At 46.9% G+C, this 18,922-nt stretch overlaps 1 protein-coding gene across 2 annotated transcripts in view; it reads right to left on the reverse strand.

The window, feature by feature from the left end:
• Positions 1–18,922, reverse strand: part of Efcab6 (EF-hand calcium binding domain 6) — a 166,603-nt gene that overhangs the window by 107,181 nt on the left and 40,500 nt on the right. The window contains exons 5-7 of one of the 2 annotated variants that reach the window (XM_038343334.1): positions 10,961–11,097; positions 4,440–4,552; positions 3,731–3,733 (exon numbers count right to left, since the gene is read on the reverse strand). In XM_038343334.1, coding sequence (XP_038199262.1) covers positions 3,731–3,733; positions 4,440–4,552; positions 10,961–11,097 — 253 coding nt within the window. The remainder of the gene's footprint in view (positions 1–3,730; positions 3,734–4,439; positions 4,553–10,960; positions 11,098–18,922) is intronic. The other variant, XM_038343332.1, reaches the window with a different exon arrangement.

Here is an 18,922-nt window from a genome sequence, read left to right on the forward strand (position 1 = left end):
TCATAGTAAAATACCACGTGATATACTCAGGACATCAATCACAGGTGTCTACGATTGGGTTTTAAATGAGTCTTAATCTTCATTGTCAGCTCTGCTGACTTTGGAATCACCTAGGAGACACACCTCTGGGTTTGTCTGTGAAGTAATTTCCAGAGAGGTTAAACTCAAGGACAAAGACCTTTGTTCCCATGGACTGGAGTTCCCATACTGCACAGAAAGGAGAAATAAAAGTCAGCTGAACATGAGCTGCAGCTCTCTCTGCTTCCTGTCAGTGGACACAACGTGACCAGCTGCCTCGTGTCTTGATGAGACTCCACTACAGTGGACTGTATCCCTCAGATTAGGACCCGAATAAGCCTTCCCTCCCCTAGGCTGCTTCTTCCAGGTATCTGATCACAGCACTACGAGGAGTGGCACATACAGAAGACTGGTGCTGAGCAGTGGGGCTATTGTTGTCATTATGCACCTTTGGAAACGGTCCATGTGAGTGTAGAAGCTTGGAACTATCAGCCTGAGATGCTCTACAGCTGCACGTGGAGCTCAGTGGGCAATTCTAGTGAGCGTCTGGTAGACCAGGATGTGCACAGCAGTAACAGCAATACAGACAGTGGAGACTGTGAAAACAAGGATTCAAAGGGGGTCAAAAGAACTCAACAAGCATTGGAAAGAGGCCACTTGCGTTATGTTCTGGCAAAAAACCAAACATACACACATAGAGCTGCTTCCTACCCGCATCCTGGCAATCTGAATGAGGCTGAGTTCAAGAGTAATGGACTAATTGGGAGCAGATTTTTAAGAGCATTGGGCTGTGGCACAGTTACTGCTCCCTGCTCTTACCCAGATTCACAGCAAGAACCGACTGGCTGGGCAGGAATCTGTGGATAAAACTGTAGGGGAGGGGAATGCAAAGAAAGCAGCTACCATAACTTAAGTAGCCAGTATAATCAAGGAGACACCTTCCACTCTGCACTGGGACAGTGGGTTTTGTCAGCAGGCTCCCAGTCATCAGAGTCCAAATGAGCTTCAATTGCCCATTTAGAGGGGTTTCCTGCCCAAAACAACTGCTGGGGGCAGTGTTGTCCCAAGTTCAGCTTCAAGGCACACAGAGTCCACTGTGCTGTGGTAGAATGAGCCAGACTATATCTGGAGCTAGTACAGAACTTAGAAGTGTTGCCAACTGGTGCTGGGTTTGCAGGTGTTAAAAATACCAAGTGTTATGAAGTCTGGGAGGCTTGCATTAAAGTTCCAGGAAGCTACTAAGGCCAGACAACGTATGGCAGAATTGAAAAGTGATGCCAAAGTCACTGGTGGCGACATCAGGACCATGTTAGGTGAGTGGCACAGGCATGGGCTTGATCTGGCCCAAGAGAGATGCTATGTGTGCTGCTGGAGAGGCTGGGATACCCATGCTCATTGGAATCCAGGTAATACCACCACAAGACTCAGAAGCTGGACACAGAGTTGCAAGGCCCATTATTTGCCTTGCTGGGTTTGTGTCTTACTATAACCATTCTTGGCTTGTTACTTCCCCATTCTACCCTCTGGAATGGGAAGGTTTACTCTATACAAACTGGACATATGTAACATTTATTTTACAGTTTAGAAATCTTCTTGAGTATCAGAGAAAACTTTGAGCTTTTGACAGGCTTTTAGAAATTTTTAAATTACATTTTGTTCATTTATTTTGTCTTTATGAATATGTGTGTATATGAGACAGAATATATGTGTATATGTCAGTGAGAGGTGTGCGTATGTATGTATGTGTCTGTAGGAGAGGGTGTGTGGGTGTGAGTATGTGTCTAAGTGTACATGTCAGAGAAAGAGTATGTATGTGAGATTGTGTGTGAGTATGTGTGAGAGAGAGAGAGAGAGAGAGAGAGAGAGAGAGAGAGAGAGAGAGAGAATTGGCTCTTTCAACTACATGGATCCCAGAGACTGAACTAGATCATCAAGCTTGGAGAAGACACTTTTACCAAATGATCCATCTCACTGGCCTAGGACTGGGCTTTTGAGCAGTATTGGGGATGTCAACGATTAGGGGGACTTCTGAAGTTGGACTAAATGAATAATGGATTGTATTGTGAGATGGCCATGCTCTTTTGAGGCTAGGATGAAATATTAAGATTTAAAAGCAATATGTTTGGCTACCAACATGACAAGGTATATACTTGGGATGGTTAATCAACTTAACTAGATTCAGAAACAACAAACTTTAAAGCACTTTAACATTGTTTGAATTTCTAAACAATGTTTGAGACCACCTCAGTGAGACAGCAGCCAAAACCATGTCCTGAGTATGAGCCCTTTGCAAAAGTGCAATGTGAGAGACCCAACGGGCTGCTGCTGCTGCCATGAAGTCCCTGCCTCGTTAACTCAGCTCATGCTAGCTAAAAGCAGATTCTGATTAATAAAGGTGTATAAAGAGACCGCAGAACAAGCACAAATAAGTGAGTAATACACTGGCAACGTAAGAAGTGGAGTGGAATAAAATACACTCAGCTCATCCAAGTCCCTTGCACGCAGTGTGAACGCTACGGAGAGAGGAGGCGGCGGGGCGAGAGCAACGTGACACAGGAAAGACCAAGACGTGAAAAGTGCTTTGCAGCTGATCTGACTGAGAGCACAAACTGTGAAACGAGGGCTTGGTGACATGAGGGCGGCACCTAAGTGAGACAGAAAGTGACACTACAAACCCCGGGAGACCTGGTAAAGCAGTTAGAAGCACCAGGGATAAGCTGACTGCGGCAAGAGCCAGAGCGCAGATGACGCTGAGGACACCCAGGGGAGACTGCAGAAAAACTGGAGAATAAGCTCACAAGAGAATGCAGAGACACCGAACACAGAGATGGTCAAACACGATGATTTGCACCCCTCCTGCCCCAAACCTGGAAAATGCAAGATTTAGTTTAAAAATACATCGAACTACCAAAAACAACAACAAAACCTTTAAAGAATGAAATTTGCAAATAGAAAACACACCATGTTCTAGAAAATTGCTGCAGAAGGCTCAATGATAGGCCATGGCCTGCTCTGCTACTGAAAGTTCCTAAGAAGTTTCTATAGGCAGTTGGAGAAAGCCATCCATCACCGTGAAGGGAGTAAGCAGGCCTCAGACTTCCCAGACAGACTGAGATCAGAGTGGATGGTCTTCTGAAAGAGAAACTTGCCACTCTCAGTTATAACATCCAGCCATGACGAAAACATCGCTTCCCCGAGGTTCCCTGGGATTACTATCCTGCTGATGCTCCCAGTAAATTCTTGTAAAATGGCCTGCGGACTTGGCAGCAATCATTCATTTCTACCCAGTGCATTGGAAGATGCCAGGTGTGGATGACAGCGCTTACTGCTGAGCAGCAGCTTTGGTTTGGAGGCTTACTTCAGCCTTTGGCTTGTCTGCACTTGCATGGTAGGGTTGCAGGGGATGAAAAGAGAAGACAGAACCATGCTCAGCAAAGACCAGAGGCCCCCAGCAGTCAGGGTTAGCAGAGCCAGCCTGGAGCCTGACAACAGTGGCTCTTTGGCTTGCTGGGAAAGCAGTGCCCTGAGGGGGTTTGCAGAGCTGCATTAAGACAACATTAAAACCAAACAATGAGGACAGGTGTTAAAGAAGCTGGTCACAGGGGGTGACCCCAAGTCAGGGGACTAAGGAGAGTGTCTGAGTGACCAGTGTGGCCAGTTACGTGACTCAAACATTCTCCTGAAAGAAATGGGCTGGGTTCAGAACCACCACCAGCTGGACAGTTCCAGGCACTGCCTCCCTGATCTACTATCATGGGAAAGCTGCCTCGAGGACACGCATCCACAGATCCACAGCTGCAAGCTCCTCTGTCTTCTTGAATTGGTTTCTTCCTCACTGACGGAACAGGCATCACCATCCATACTCACTGAGGTTCAGAGGCAGCAGAAAGAACAAATGACACCCAGAGGACCTCATGTAAGGACAGTGTGTGAGTTCAGGGGATGTCCTGGGTCCCAGTCGTGTACTTACTCCACACACATTTCCACTGTGGAGATCATGGTTCCCAGATGCATATGATGCTGTGACTCCTGTCACACCTCTCTTTGTGTGTGTGTGTGTGTGTGTGTGTGTGTGTGTGTGTGTGTGTGTATACATGTACGGGTGTCCATGTAAGTGCAGGTGCCCATGGAAGCCAGAAGAGAGAGAGCATCGGGTCCTTTGGAGCAGGAATTACAGGCAGATATGAGACCCCTGACACGGGTTCTGGGAACAGCATTCGGCTTCTTTGGAAGAGCAGTGCGTGCCCTTAACGCCGCTCATCCCCAGCTCTTTTCTTTCATTCAGCTCTCACGTTATTCTTTTAAATAATGGTATCACGGGCATCTCTGTAGTGGATGCATTTTTCCCATACTGGGATGTATTTCCTTAGGGGAGAGAAGAAACTTTAAAATCCTCAGCGACATGTTTGGGAAGTCCTTACCTGAACCGGACTGTGGGTATTTAAAGTTCAAGTCATTGATTATGCTGAGGTTCTTCAGGAAAGCGTTGTAGTCCACCGTAGTGCCGCCATTAATGTTGTACTCTTTCAAGAACCTGCAACACAGATGCTCACTGAAGTCAGACAGAGCTGCAGCAAGCCTGGACAGAAGCATGCTTACTACAAGGTCTGCTTCACACTGCGCTGGCACATGTTAATATCTTCCTGCTATTGCTGCCTCTGTCAAGACCACTGTGGGAAATACTGCTGTTGAGATTCTTAAATACAGACGGTTGGGACGGGGGGGGGGGGGGGCGGAGAGGAAAGGCTCAGTCAGTAAGGCACTTGTTGTACAAGCACAAGGACCAGAGTTCCAACCACAGAACCTACACAAAGCAGGCCAGCATGGACATGTGTCTGCAAGTCCAGTGATGGGGAGGTGGAAGCAGGCAGACTCCTCTGGACACTGGCCAGCCAGTTTATCCTCCCTGGGGAGTTCCAGGCCAGTGAGAGGCCCTGTCTCAAAAAACAATAATAAAAATGAAACAAAATGAAAAAAAAAACAAATCGTAGGCAACCCCTGAGGACAACACCCAAGGCTGTCCTTCGGTCTCCAAATGCATATATACACATACAGACTAAAACTGCAGACACCTGAGGGAGAACGCGTTATCAGCTTGTAGAAGGGCACAGAGAGAGAATAGGACAGAACATACAGTCCTCTTCTTGGGAATGTTCCAGACACACCTCTACAGTTTTCTTCCTTTTCTTGGTTGGAAGAGGGAGGACACCAGATCCCAGGGCCCAAGAGGCCACTTCTTCACTAGACAGCAGAAGCAATGCTAGCTTCCTGTAAGAAGTATAGAGACAGGGATCTGGGCAGCGAGCCAGTGAGAATCACATTTCTGTAACCAGGGAGCCCAGAGTGTGAAGGGTGGGAGATGCAACCAGATGACTGCTTTAGCTGACAGCAGCCTATCACTGCAGGAGATGAAAACCTCAGCCCACAGAGGCCCACAGTCCCCATCAGCAAATGGCCACGGAGTCCAGCTGTTCTTGAGGCATTTATGGTGTTTACATATAATAAGATTTTTTCCTGTTTGTTTTGGTACAGGATCTTGCTATGTATCCCAGCCTGGCCTTTAATTCGCTATGTTCTAGCCATGGCTTCCAAGTGCTAGAGTTATAGGTATGGGACCGCCACAACCAGCTCAGAACAAGAAAACTGAAAACCATGCACAACACCTCTCTCTCTCTGAAATACACTGAGATAAATGGGAAGCTTCGGTTTTTTAATGTGTTTCCTATTATTCATATCTGTGTGTGATAAACAGTTTTTTAGATGATTTTTGGGTTACTACATTTCTAAAAAATTCACAGTTTTTAAATGTTTGGTTATATTCTCCCCATATGTGTTGGTTTCTATAATTATCTACTTTCATGCTTTCTCAAAATTTAGTAATTAATACTTAAAGTATTTGTCATTTTTCTGGTTTCCAGATTGAACAGGGAGTGTCGCATATCTGCTTCCCACTTGTATGTCTCTTTCCACTTTGATGAGGCTTGCTATTGTCCTAGTAGGAAAACTTATCCAGAGAAATGGTGGCTGCCAGATGTTAACTCAGAAACTTTCTAAACAGTCCCTGAGCCCTGATCCTGTGAAAACAGCCCAGAAGCTTGAGACCTGGGAGGCAGTAATGTCAGTATCTTTCTGAGTCCTTGGAGGCTGCTGGCCAGCATGCTGCTCTAACAAGGCAGCAGAGCTTGGTGAGCAGCTCACCCAACACTGCAGACCTTCATGCAACATAGCGTCCCAGCAGCCAGGGTCGACTCACAGGAGAATGCTGGCTGGGACTAAGGCCCTGGAATCCTATGCTCAGAAACCTGCTGTATGCATGCAGAGGACAAATGGAAGCTCATGGTAGCATGCCCTGGAGAAAAGACTACAGAGATGGAGCCTGGCATTGAACAGAAAGGCAGGGTCTCCAAAGGCTTCGCACGGGGCTGGGGAAATGGATCAGTCTGAGAAATATTTGCTATGCAAGATGAGGAGATGAGTTTGATCCCCAGAACCCATGTTTTAAAAACAACAAACAAAAACCAGCTTGGTATGGTGGTATATGCAATAATGCCGGAGTTGGGGAGATGGAGACAGGTGAGTCCTTGGGGCTCACTGGGCAGCCAATCTATCCTACTCAGTGGAGTCTCAGGTCTCACTGAAAAGTTACACATAAAAATACAAGGTGTTCAGTGCTGTAGAATATTATTTTAAGATGTGCTACAAATTTGTTTATGCTTTGGGACATTTGTTTAATGATGCAAAGATGTGTTGCATTCTTTTATGTTGCATTTATATAACTCTGTGAAGCTGTGTTACATTGCCTGTCTAAAACACATGATTGGTATAATAAAGAACTTAACAGTCAATAGCAAGGCAGGAAAAGGGATAGGCAGGGGTGGAAGACAGAGAGCATAAATAAAAGGAGAAATCTGGGGAGAGAGGCTCGAAGATCTGGGAGCCAGAGAAGGAGCAGGACTCAAGGGGCTGGCCACCCAGCTACACACCAACAACCACGGAGTAAAAAGTAAAGAAAGGATATAGGACAAAGATGAAAGCACAGAGACAAAAAATAGATGGGATAAATTAAGAAAAGCTGGCTAGGAGCCACCAACCCCATATCAAGCAGAGGTCTGATCTCCAAAATATATTTAAAAAACTCAAGAAATTGGTCAACAAAAGAACAAATAATCCAATAAAAACATGGAGTACAGACCTAAACAGAAAACACTCAACAGAGGAATCTAAAATGGCTGAAAGACACTTAAGAAAATGTTGAATATCCTTAGTTATCAGAGAAATGCAAATCCAAACAACTCTGAGATTCTATCTTACACCTGTAAGAATGGTCAAGATCAAAAACACTGATGATAACTTATGCTGGAGAGGATGTGGGGTAAAGGGAACATTCCTGCATTGCTGGTGGGAATGCAAGCTGGTACAACCCCTTTGGATGTCAGTGTGGCGATTTCTCAGAAAAGTAGGAAACAACGTTCCTCAAGACCCACTAATACCACTTTTGGGTATATATCCAAATCGTGCCATAAGGACATATGCTCAACTATGTTCATAGCAGCTTTGTTTGTCATAACCAGAAACTGGAAACAACCTAAATGCCCCTCGACCGAAAAATGGGTAAGGAAAATGTGGTACATTTACACAATGGTGTACTACACAGCAGAAAAAAAATAATGACCTCTTTAAATTTGCAGACAAATAAATGAAGCTAGAAAACATCATTTTGAGTGCGGTAGCCCAGAACCAGAAAGACAATTATCACATGTACTCACTCATAAGTGGTTTTTAAACATAAAGCAAAGAAATCAAATCACAATCTCAGAGAACCTAGACAACTAGACAAAAGCTGGCTAGAAACAAGCCAAGTAAGGTCGGACATTCATAAGAAATAATACACCGTGTGTATGGTTTATTTGGGAGCTTAATGATAACTATAGGTCATTTCCCAAAGAATGAACATGGCTGACCTCTGGGCTTTCACATGTATGTGCACATACATGCAGGCATACACATGTGAACACAAATATATAGTAACTATTTCTATAGACTTCCAAAGAAAAAAACTTCGATGAAACTTCTTAAGACACTAATCCCAGGGACTCAAACTCAAGGTGGCAAAACGGGCAGATAGCAGCAAGCAAGTAGGGATCACTGGAGCTGGGTTTAGGGAGAAGGGGATCCCCAGTGAGCTCTTGAGCCTTTCAGCACCGCCCCCTGGAAAAACCCCTTTCAGGTAATCCTGGCTCAGGCTGGCCTTCTGAGGCTTGCTTGACTACTGGGCTGTTCATAAATGACTTCACATAGATTCAAATACTTGGACCAGAAAAAGAGATGGAATGTGGGATGGAGTGATCCAGGGAGGGAAAATCAGTGAGTGGGATGCTGGACAGTGCTTACGAAGCTAGTGGTGAGTTCATCTCCGGCCTTGGGTGCTGTATAGGCTAAGGTGTGTTCTGCGGGCAAACAGCAACCATCTTGATGGAGGAATGTCTATGTGTTACTTTTATTAATAAAAAAAACTGCCTTGGCCCTTTAAGAGAACAGAAAATTAGGTAGGCGGAGTAGACAGAACAGAATGCTGGGTAGAAGGCAGGGGGCAGACGCTTCAGGCAGTCGCCATAGTGAGCAGTCGCCATGCTTCTCCTCTCCGAGATGGATGCAGGTTAAGATCTCTCCTGGTAAGCCACACCTCGTGGTGCTACACAGATTACTAAATATGGGTTAAAGCAAGATGTGAGAATTAGCCAATAAGAGGCTGAAACTATGGGCCAGGCAGTGTTTTAAAAGAATACAGTCTCCGTGTAATTATTTTGGGCAAAGCTAGCCAGGTGGCGGGACGCAGCCCACCGTTCCTTCAACACCATCTAGTAGTTGTAACACTATCCTGGGTCATCACGTTTGTGACACTGTCCAGTGAGATGAGCACCTGCCACACGCAAGCATATCACAGACGTGTCACACATGTTATATCATGTCTTCATCCCCATGCTGTGTGGTGGGTTTCTCGGTGCATAGCTCATTTCCCACATGTGTGCATGCATGCGTATGTGTGCATATGCACTCACATGCTCGCATGTGTGCATGTGTATGAGTGCATGTGTGTTTGCCCCAACATGCTGGTAAATGTGGGTGGGTATGTATGTGTGCAAGGTGACTAGAGGACAACCTCCTAAGCTATGGTGTCTCAGGCACCATCCACCTGTTTTTATTGTTTTGTTTTATTGGTTGAAACAGAATCTCTCAGAGGCCTGGAACTCATCAAGGAGGCTAAGCTGGCTGGCCTGTGGTCCCCAGAGATCCTGCTTCTACCTTGCAAACTCTGGGTTTACCAGGACATGCCACTACAGTCTACTGTTTTTCTCTTCTTTAATGTTGTTTCTGAGGATGGAGCTTAGGTCCTCGTGCTTGCAAGGCAAGCACTCTGCCGTCTAAGCTATTTCCCCAGCCCACTCAACACCTATTTCTTTAACAGAAAACTGAGTCCTGGCAACATCTTGCTCTTCCAGCATTAGGGAATACAACCACAGCTTTGACTTCAGAGCCTAGCCATTCCTACCAAGCACCTACTGCAGACCCCAGACAGAAGAAAACTGCTAGAATGAGATATTAAAAACGCTCCAAACAGCAAAGGGTGAAGTCAACACCAAAGCAGCCACAGGTGACGTGTCTTCTGGGGCCTCCATAAGGAAGGCACTAAAAGCCCTGCAGAAGGCAGCTCCTTTGAGCTTCTGTGTGAGTCTATGGGAAACAATTCTATTGTAGGCCATTGTTAGGACCGGGGTGTGAAAACAGCATTGTTTCTGAGGCTTTAAAGAAATCGAGAATAAAAATTTGTGGAGTTCTTTATTATTCTACTTAAGAGATGGGGAAACAGACAGTAACTTTTTTATAGATTTACTAGGTTGGAGACTGCAGTGCCAAACACAAGGTTTATTGTCAAATAAAAGCCTGCTTTGTTTCTGACGGCCTGTTTCAGAAGAGGGCTGCCTCCGCTCTGTAATTGCACGCACAAAATTATTTAATTTGTTTTGTTTGGATCTTATTCTGGACACTTTCCCAGCCAGACAGGATGTAAAAATTAAAACATCTATTATGCCTTTTATATTCTGAGGTAGGTTATAAAGAGGAAGAAAGAAGAAACATATTCAAGAGTGGAAAGGATTCATTTTTTTTTAAGTCTCTGATTGTGAGCCCCATCTGAGCTATGGTCACATGTCCTCTGCGCTACCTTGCTCTGAGGAAAGTTCCTCTCCTGCCTGCAGCCCTGACCTTGTCTTCAGGAGATGTGTCAAAAGCCACAGTGACACCTCAGAACAGTAGCCTATAACTCCAGAGCAAGGCATGCCCTTAGCCTCTGAGGAAACAATAAAGGATTGGTACTTTGGGAGCAGCCTGAATGATCCAGGCATCCCTGAGTCACCAGGACATAAGCCAAGGTCCAGCAGTGGGTGCCTGAATCACATGACACTGAACCATCTATGTACACATGTGAGTCTGTTTGTATTATGCATTAGGTTTTGTCCTGTTGGTTTATAAGCACAATGAGAGATTAACACGAATATTTTAAAAGGGGGACAAGACAGCACCCTCTGTATGATAGAGGGCACTCGGAATGCATGAACTGTTAATTTTAGGACTCTTTCACTGAAATCAAACTCACTGTGGACTGGAAACACACAGGATGGGGACACTAAGCAGGACAGACTGGTGACAGGTGATGGGGTAGTCAGTAACCTGTGTTCGGATCCGAAAGCCAGACGGCTGTGCCCACCCCAGCCTCCTCAAAGAATAAGAAACACTAGGTCCCACTTCTGAGAATTCACAGATTTGGGAACTTGGGAGAATGTCCAAAATGAAGTTGGAGGGAGGGGCCCAGGAACCTGCCTCTGCCATTTGTCCCCGGCCCTGGCTTCAAGGTCATCACACCCTCTCTGCTCTTGCCACTCACTTCTCATACTCCTCATTCCTCATCTTCAGGCAGAACGTTTCCAGGACCCGCCTCAGCTCTTTGGACTGCACCGTGCCTGTGTTGTTGACATCGATGAGCTGGAGGGCTTTCTTCATGGTCTTCATGTTTCGGAAGACCTGCACAATAAAGAAGGATTTTGGAAAAGCCAAGGGGCCCAATGGTAAAAACTCAAAAGCTAACAAAATATGCAGAAGCTTTTTTTTTCTTTTTACTACTTCTTGTAAAATAAAATGTTTTCAAAGATTCTCAGCAGTACACATTGCACAATGACATCTTTGGGAAAAAAAAAGAACATTTTGCATATATTAAGAGTTTGCAAGGCAATTGTCTCAGTAAATGGTCTTAGTAAGTTTTTTAAAAATCTCTTTTTAATGTAAAGCAGTAAGTCTCATACACAATTCATTCCCTTTTAGGGCTGTATGAAAAAATCTTTTTTGTTAATTGATGCTGAAAAACTAGTCCTGGCATAGCTGGACTTGTGTGATTTTTGCTTTCCATGGCCATATGCGAACTATTTTTACTGCTAGCTGGAAAATCTGACGGTCTATTTCAACCTCTCATTTTTTTTTTAAGATACCACAGAAAAGTTTTGCAGCGATGTCTGAATTCAGCAAATGAGAGTTACCATGTGAGGTGTCTGGAAGGGCCCTTGGAAAAGATGCAAGGACAGGGAGTGGGTCTTCATGCTGATTAGACTTCTGTGGGGTTCATCTGAGAACTCAGAGCCCCACTAGCAAGTGCTCACACCCCAACAAGTCTGCATTTTCAGATTTAGTAACTGATGGCCAAGGAGACCCAACTCAACAGCACGCAGCTAAACAATAAGATGTCATCTTCCAACTCCAGCCTGTCCTTTCACGACATTCCCCTAAAGGAAGGCTAGACATGCGGACACAGTGTCACCAACAGGGGAAAAAGCAGCTGGGAGTGAGAGCCAGACACCGCGTGGGCAGAGGCATGGGCCTTCAGAGGAACATAAACACTTCCGGCTACTGTGGTCTGGAAGGCTTCCCACAGGAGGTGACAAGCACAGAACCAGCAGGGGTTGACTCCAGAGCCTGGACAGGAGGGCACTGAGAAACAGCGAGAAGGCTGGATCCCAAGGAATCTGGTTCTACATTCAGAGGAATGGATACGACCATATCCAGCCTGGATTCTAAGGAAGTTTCTCAGTAAGCCTCAAAGAGTGGGGAGAACCGCCCGATAGCAAGAGGGTCCCCCTTCTGCCAGCATTTTCTCCACGTGTCCCTAGGCCATCCTAGACTGATGGAGCCCAGCTTATCTATAAGGCGGCCCCTCCCACAGCCTCTCCAGGGCAGTCATCTTCCATCTCTAGCTGAGGATTCAGGATCTGGGTGGGGTGAGTGGTGTTCTGGAGCTGCTTTCAGCTCTTGCCTCTGCCTTACCCTGGCCACTTGCCTCTCCACCTACTGTTCCACCCCTCCTACTGTGTCACCAGGAGACTCTCCTGCCAGGACCCTGTGAGTCCTGAGTGTCTATGCAAGACCATCCTGCCGACACCTGAGCTCACTTCCAGAGGCCATGGTTCCACTCAATCTCTGGGCTGTGTTAGTACCAACAGACACTGACCCTGCAAGATCAAGGTGCTTGTGCCCTATGCTTTCTAAATCACCCCTCTTCCACAGCCCAAAGCCCACCAGCATCCCCCTCACTGAGTCCCCTGCTTGCAGTTCCATCCCTCTCCTGTGTCCTCCCTACTTACTCTTCCTCATCGGATCCCCTTGAATGCATGATTCCACTTCTCCCTACCTCAACCCTGAGTGGATTCAGCCCATGGCCTATCCCCCGTTTTTTTTTTGTTTGTTTTGTTTTGTTTTTTTGGGGTTTTGTGTGTGTGTGTGTGTGTGTGTGTGTGTGTACACCACGGCAGCAAAGAAGGATCAGCATGCAGTGCCAAGTCCTGGTGGAATGAGGGTCTGAGTTAAGGAAACAGGAAGCACTTACTGGCACATTTCTCTCTCAACACACTGGGTGTCTGGGAGAGGGGCTGAAGAGATGGTTCAGCCATTAAGAGTATGTACTGCTCTTGCAGAGGACTGGAGTTTGATTCCCAGTACCCACAGCAGGTGACTCAGAACAGCCTGAACCATACTTAGGGTATCTGATACCTCTTGCTCCTATGGACAGAGCCACATATGCATACACATACATACATATGCACACATGCCCACAACATATATACTCTCCTACACCCATTTCAACTTTAAAATTTTTATTACCAGTACTGGGGATAGAACCCAGGACTTTGCAAACACTAGGCGAGAGTTCCCTTGGAGCCATGCCTCAGACCCATTCCTTACCAAGCTAGCTGTTTGCTTTATGGAGAACATAGCTGAGTCCAGATAAGAACATCCAACTGCCTATCTGTCATATGCCAGTGACCCTCAGATTTCCCACACTGGAGCTGTTCTTCCCACACCCTCCCACCCCTGGACAGCAGATCTCCCGCCTTTCCTCTAGCCTCATTCACATCCAGCCCATCCGGACAGCCCCTCAGCACTTTCCTAACTTCCAGAAGGATCCTTGGAAGCTCATGGGACTCTTGTCCCTTTGGTTCCTCAGAACACATTAGCACCACTGCAGGAGAGCTTTCTCCTACTAGTCCTGGGGTCTAGGGTGTCACTGGGTGGAATGCTCACGTTCAGGAAACATGTGGGAATGTGTGACTGGATCCTTTCTGTTTGCCTGGGGAAACAGTCATGTGCTGAGAAGGCCTTGTGGTCTAACTGCAAGGGCCTCTTCTGACCTATCAGGACTCTGGGGGCTCTGGCCCAGTTAAAAGGTGTAACCGTGACATTTGTTTGGTGTCCAGTGACGACACCCATCACAGGCTCACTGGCTGACAGCTGCAAAGCCACATACTGAGTCACCACAGCCAACTGTCTTCTATCAGCCAGAGCACACGGGTGGCCCTAACCCTATCCCAGACTGGGACTGGAAATCACAGACCAGCCTGCACATCTATCTCCCACCCCATCCCTAAAGCTAAAGACGGAACTCCACAGCAATTGCTTCCAGGGTCAAGAAGAACTGTAGCATCCTCTCTGCTGCTAAGTCCCCGTCTACCTCTCTGGGAACACGGAGGAGGACAGGAGTGACATCCCGCTTTACAGCCCCATGGCAACCCATATGGGTCCCCTGCACGGAGAGCCACAAGCCGCAAGCCTGGCACGGAGCTCACGCCCACCAGAGGTACTTCTCCAAGTTTCCTATCACTTGTCAGACGCAAGTTTGGCACCAGCCATGGAAGGGAGCTACAGATGGTAAGACTTAGCAAAGGCAACAGAGTGAGAGCCCTGGTGAGCAAGACTTGTCGGCATAGGGTGGGCGAGAAGATGAAGGGAACAAGAAAGCAAAGATAAGGGCTCAGCAGGGATGACTGAGCTCTGTTCATCACCCCTTCCCTGCCAGTGTGAGTGACTTGGAATTCCCACAGGTCATGAGCTCTTCTCCCTGCTGGAAGACTGAAAGGCCCTGAAATGATCTCAGCCGCTCTCCTCCTTCCTCTGCTCCAGCTGCGAGCCCTTCCTTTCCCTTGCTCCCAGTAGCAAGCAAGTACACACTTCTGCAGCTCTGGTCTCTTCTGACGGCCAGCTCCCTCCCTGCCCTCACTCATGCCGTGGTCACACAGCACCTGCTCAGAGAGATGCCTGAGCACACTTTGGATCTATCTGGACCACTTCCTTCATTTTCCTTTGCACACACTGACACCTGTGTCCCTGGCTTACTTCCTCTCTGGAACATGGCTCTGTTCTAGGCTGCTGTGGTATCCTTGGGGCTCAGTACTTACTGCCTGGCCTTAACATGCAGTAACTATTGCACAGAAAGATCTCCCCTTGTTCTCTGTTGTCCAATCAGGCAGGGTTAGCTGTGGGAAAATACTCTGGACAAAAGCTACTTCAGGAGAAAAGGGCTTATTTCAGTTTCTTTCTTTCTTTTTTTTTTTTTTTTTTTTTTTTTTTTTGGTTTTTCTAGACAGGGTTTCTCTGCAGCTTTAGAGCCTGTCCTGGAGCTAGCTCTTGTAGACCAGGCTGGTCTCGAGCTCACAGAGATCCGCCTGCCTCTGCCTCGGGAGTGCTGGGATTAAAGGCGTGCACCACCACCGCCCGGCCTTATTTCAGTTTCTATTTCCAGGTCCCAGTCAATCACTGAGGGAAGTCGGGGCAGGAACTGAAGCATGAACCACAGAGGAACACACTCTTATTGGCTTGCTTTCTGGCTATGCTCAGTGGCCTAGGGAGGGTGCTGCTCACAGAGGGCTGGGTCTTCCCACGTCAAACTCTTATTGGCTTTTTCTGGCTATGCTCAGTGGCCTGGGGAGGGTACTGCTCACAGAGGACTGGGTCTTCCCACGTCAATTACCAACTAAGATAATCTCTCACAGACACAGCCACAAGCCCATCTGAGTCAGGAAACTCTTCAACTGAGGTGCCCTTTTCCCAAGGGGCTCGAGGTTGTATCAGTTGACAATAAAAGCTAACAAGGGAAGTCTGGAACCTTCTCTCCAGCTTTCCTAATCACTCTTCCACCTTGTCACTGTCCCCTGATGCTGACCTGGATAACTTGTGTTTCTCTGGACAGAAATGGATGGAAGGAGGGTCATGCCCATTGCCTGTCTGACTCTGCCCTCTGTTCTAGCCCTTCCCAGGACTCTGGTATCACTTTGGAGAGGAGTGGGTGTTAACTACAAAAGGAGGGGCTACTATTCCTCACTGCCCTCTTTAAAACCAGCACACTTCTCCGAAAGGAAGGCATGGACCTCATGTCTTTCCCAACAGGTCAGCCTTTCTGATGTTTACCTCTGTACTGGCCTCCAAACCCACTCATTCACATAGTGTTGGGGCTGATTTTCCCTACCAGACAGCAGCCTGGAAAAATCCTGGGGACACAAAGTCCAGATGTACTCCACCCTGCCTGGCCCTTTGCAGAGTAAGACCATTAGGCACGCTGCTGTCCTACCCACAATCCCTTGCAGACAGCTGATTTAAGCAGATGGCTGACAGTCAAGTGTGGTGGTACTGCAGTGGCTGAGGCAGGTGGAAGAGGTGGAATGCCACAGGTTTGAGACCAGCCTGGGCTATGTACTGTCCAAAACAAAACAAAACAAAACAAAAAGTCGCAGTTTTGCCCCTTTGTGGGGGGTTGCATGTGTAATCGCAGCACTTGAGAGATATAGCCAGGAGGATCAGGAGGTCAAGGGTTACTCTGAGAGGTTTTTGCCCCCTGAGAGCAGACCTCAGCCCAGCTCCAACAGCTCTCTGACCCCAAGGTGGGGTGGCATGTGGTCTAGAGTTTGTACTACTCCACCCAGCTCCTCACTGTACCACTCCTCACTCCCGCATTCCCCTTTGACCAAACCTAATCTTTTTCTATAACTCAACCTCTCTCATGTCCTGCCTAGCCCTCAAGAGCAGCCCATGCTAGGCCCTGAGAGCCAGGCAGCATCTGATGCACTCAAGGTCCTCGGAACACAGATCCGGATTAAGAAAGAGAACACATGGCAGGCAAATGAAGTTCGAGTTCCTCCACCAGGAGAGAAAGCCCAGCACACTCAAGTGTGGCACTGTAAACCTATAGGTCTTAACTCAGATGTTAAAACAAAGCCATTCTTCACACAGAGGTGAAGATGGGGAAGTGACCACTATTTTTTTTCTAAATAAAGGAACAGAGTTTAAAGTTACATACCCTGTGAAGCATTTAGGTGACTTTTTAAAATTATTTATTTTTATGTATACAATATTCTGTCTGTGTGTATGTCTACAGGCCAGAAGAGGGCACCAGACCTCATTACAGATGGTTGTGAGCCACCATGTGGTTGCTGGGAATTGAACTCAGGACCTTTGGCAGAGCAGGCAATGCTCTTAACCTCTGAGCCATCTCTCCAGCCCCATTTAGGTGACTTTTAAGAGGGTTATTCAGCAAACGGCTGTGATGGGAACTGCAGCCAGGGTGAGCGGGTGAAGACAGAGTGCTAAGTACCCAGATAGCAAGCTTGCACACCATGGAACCCCTAAGAAAGACATCCCTCAAGCCCACAGTGCATCCTAAAAGAGCGGCAGCCTGGAGGAGGAGGAGGGTTTAGGTGGCTGAATGATGGGTGGTTGAGACGATGGGTCCTGTGTTAGCCACTTCTCTTGTGGCCACAATATAATGTGTGACAAGAACAATGCAGGGGACAAAGTGCTTACTCTGGTTCACCGTGAAAGGCTCTGGAGCATGACACTGCAGTCACACCGTCTCTCTGTGAGGCAGACAGGGCTAAGTGTTGGTGCTTAGCTCACTTTCCCCTTTCCATTCAGTCTAGAACGCTAGTCCATGGAGGCTGTTGCCCATAGTCAAGGTGGGTCTTCCCATCCAATCTAGCTAGTTCCTCATAGGCATGCCCGGAGCTTATTCCCCAGGAGATTCTGAATCCTATAAAACTACAGTAACCATCACAGATGGATGGAGGAATAGATGGTAGCTATGTAGATAGGTAGGTGAATAGGTGGATGGACTGATGGATAGTGGCTAGTTGGCTGGCTGAACAGACAAATGCTGGACGGGTGGTGGCGAGAATATATAGGTAAATAGGTGTATAGGGAGATGGCATATGAAGGTAAACAGGTTGGTTGGTAGGTGGATGATGAATTACAGATGGGTGATAAACTGATATGTGGGTAAATAGGTGGATTGATTGAAGGATAATGGCTAGTTGGCTGGATGGATAGATAATAGATAGTGGATAAATATGTAGGTATATTGATGGATAGATGGATCAGTTGATGGACTGATAGGTAATAGTTGACTGACTATATGGATGAATGTATATATAGGTGAATAGATGGCTAGATTAATGGACTGTGGATAAATTAGTAGATGATGGCTAGTTAGCTAACTGTTAGACAGATGATGGATGGGTGGAGGATGGATGAATATATGGGTGGGTAGATGGCTAGAAGGATTTGGTAGATGGGTTGATGACTAATGGCTAACTGTATGTATGTGTGTGTGTGTGTGTGTGTGTGTGTATGTGTGTATGTATGTATGTATGTATGTATGGTTAGGTAATATAAATAGGTGAAAAGATGGGTTTATGGGTACATTAGTGGGCGATGGCTGACGGATGGATGACTGGATGGGTAGATGGACCGATAGATGGTGGCTGGCTGACTAGGTGATGAGTGGAGGATGGATGGATACACAGGCAGGTGGATGTATGATGGATGGGTGTATGATGGATGGATGAGTGGCTGGATAATGGGCAGGTGATTGAAACATGCATACAGAATAATGTGGGTGATCTAAGGAAATCTTGTGCAGATGGGCAGATACCCACAAGCATGGCGAACAAGCATCTCATTTCCGTTAGACTTGGGGACCTGCTCAGCATCCTCCTGGTTGAAGATCTGAGGGCAAGTCTAATGAAGGGACTAAATAATACCAATGACCTCCCTGATGGTGGTATGTACAGGAACAGGACACCTGAAGCCTCCATGAGTTGAACAGACATCGGGAAAGGCAGCAATCTGTGTTCTCCTGATCCCAAGGGCTGCTGGTCAGATGAGGGTCCCTAGCAGTGGGAGCATATAGGACAGACCACCAGACATGGGGCTAAGGAGGTTAGAGAAGATAGAACTAGACACCCATAGTTTTGAAGCTCCCCAAGTGTGACCTAAGACTATCCAGAGAAAGCAAGTAAGGACGTGTGTGTGTGTGTGTGTGTGTGTGTGTGTGTGTGTATGTGTGTGTGTATGTGTGTAGTGGGGGTGCTCACTCTTCTCTCCTGGATCACAGACTCCATGACCCGAGGACAGAAAAAATATCAGTGAGAGACAAGACAGGCAGAAGCCCAGCCCAGGAGGGCAAGTTGAATTGTTATGCGACAGAGACCTCTAACCCTCAGGCCTACACTGGCCTGGTTTATATCTACATATGATC

Source organism: Arvicola amphibius, chromosome 9, assembly GCF_903992535.2.
Source record: "Arvicola amphibius chromosome 9, mArvAmp1.2, whole genome shotgun sequence".
Taxonomy (NCBI): Eukaryota; Metazoa; Chordata; class Mammalia; order Rodentia; family Cricetidae; genus Arvicola; species Arvicola amphibius.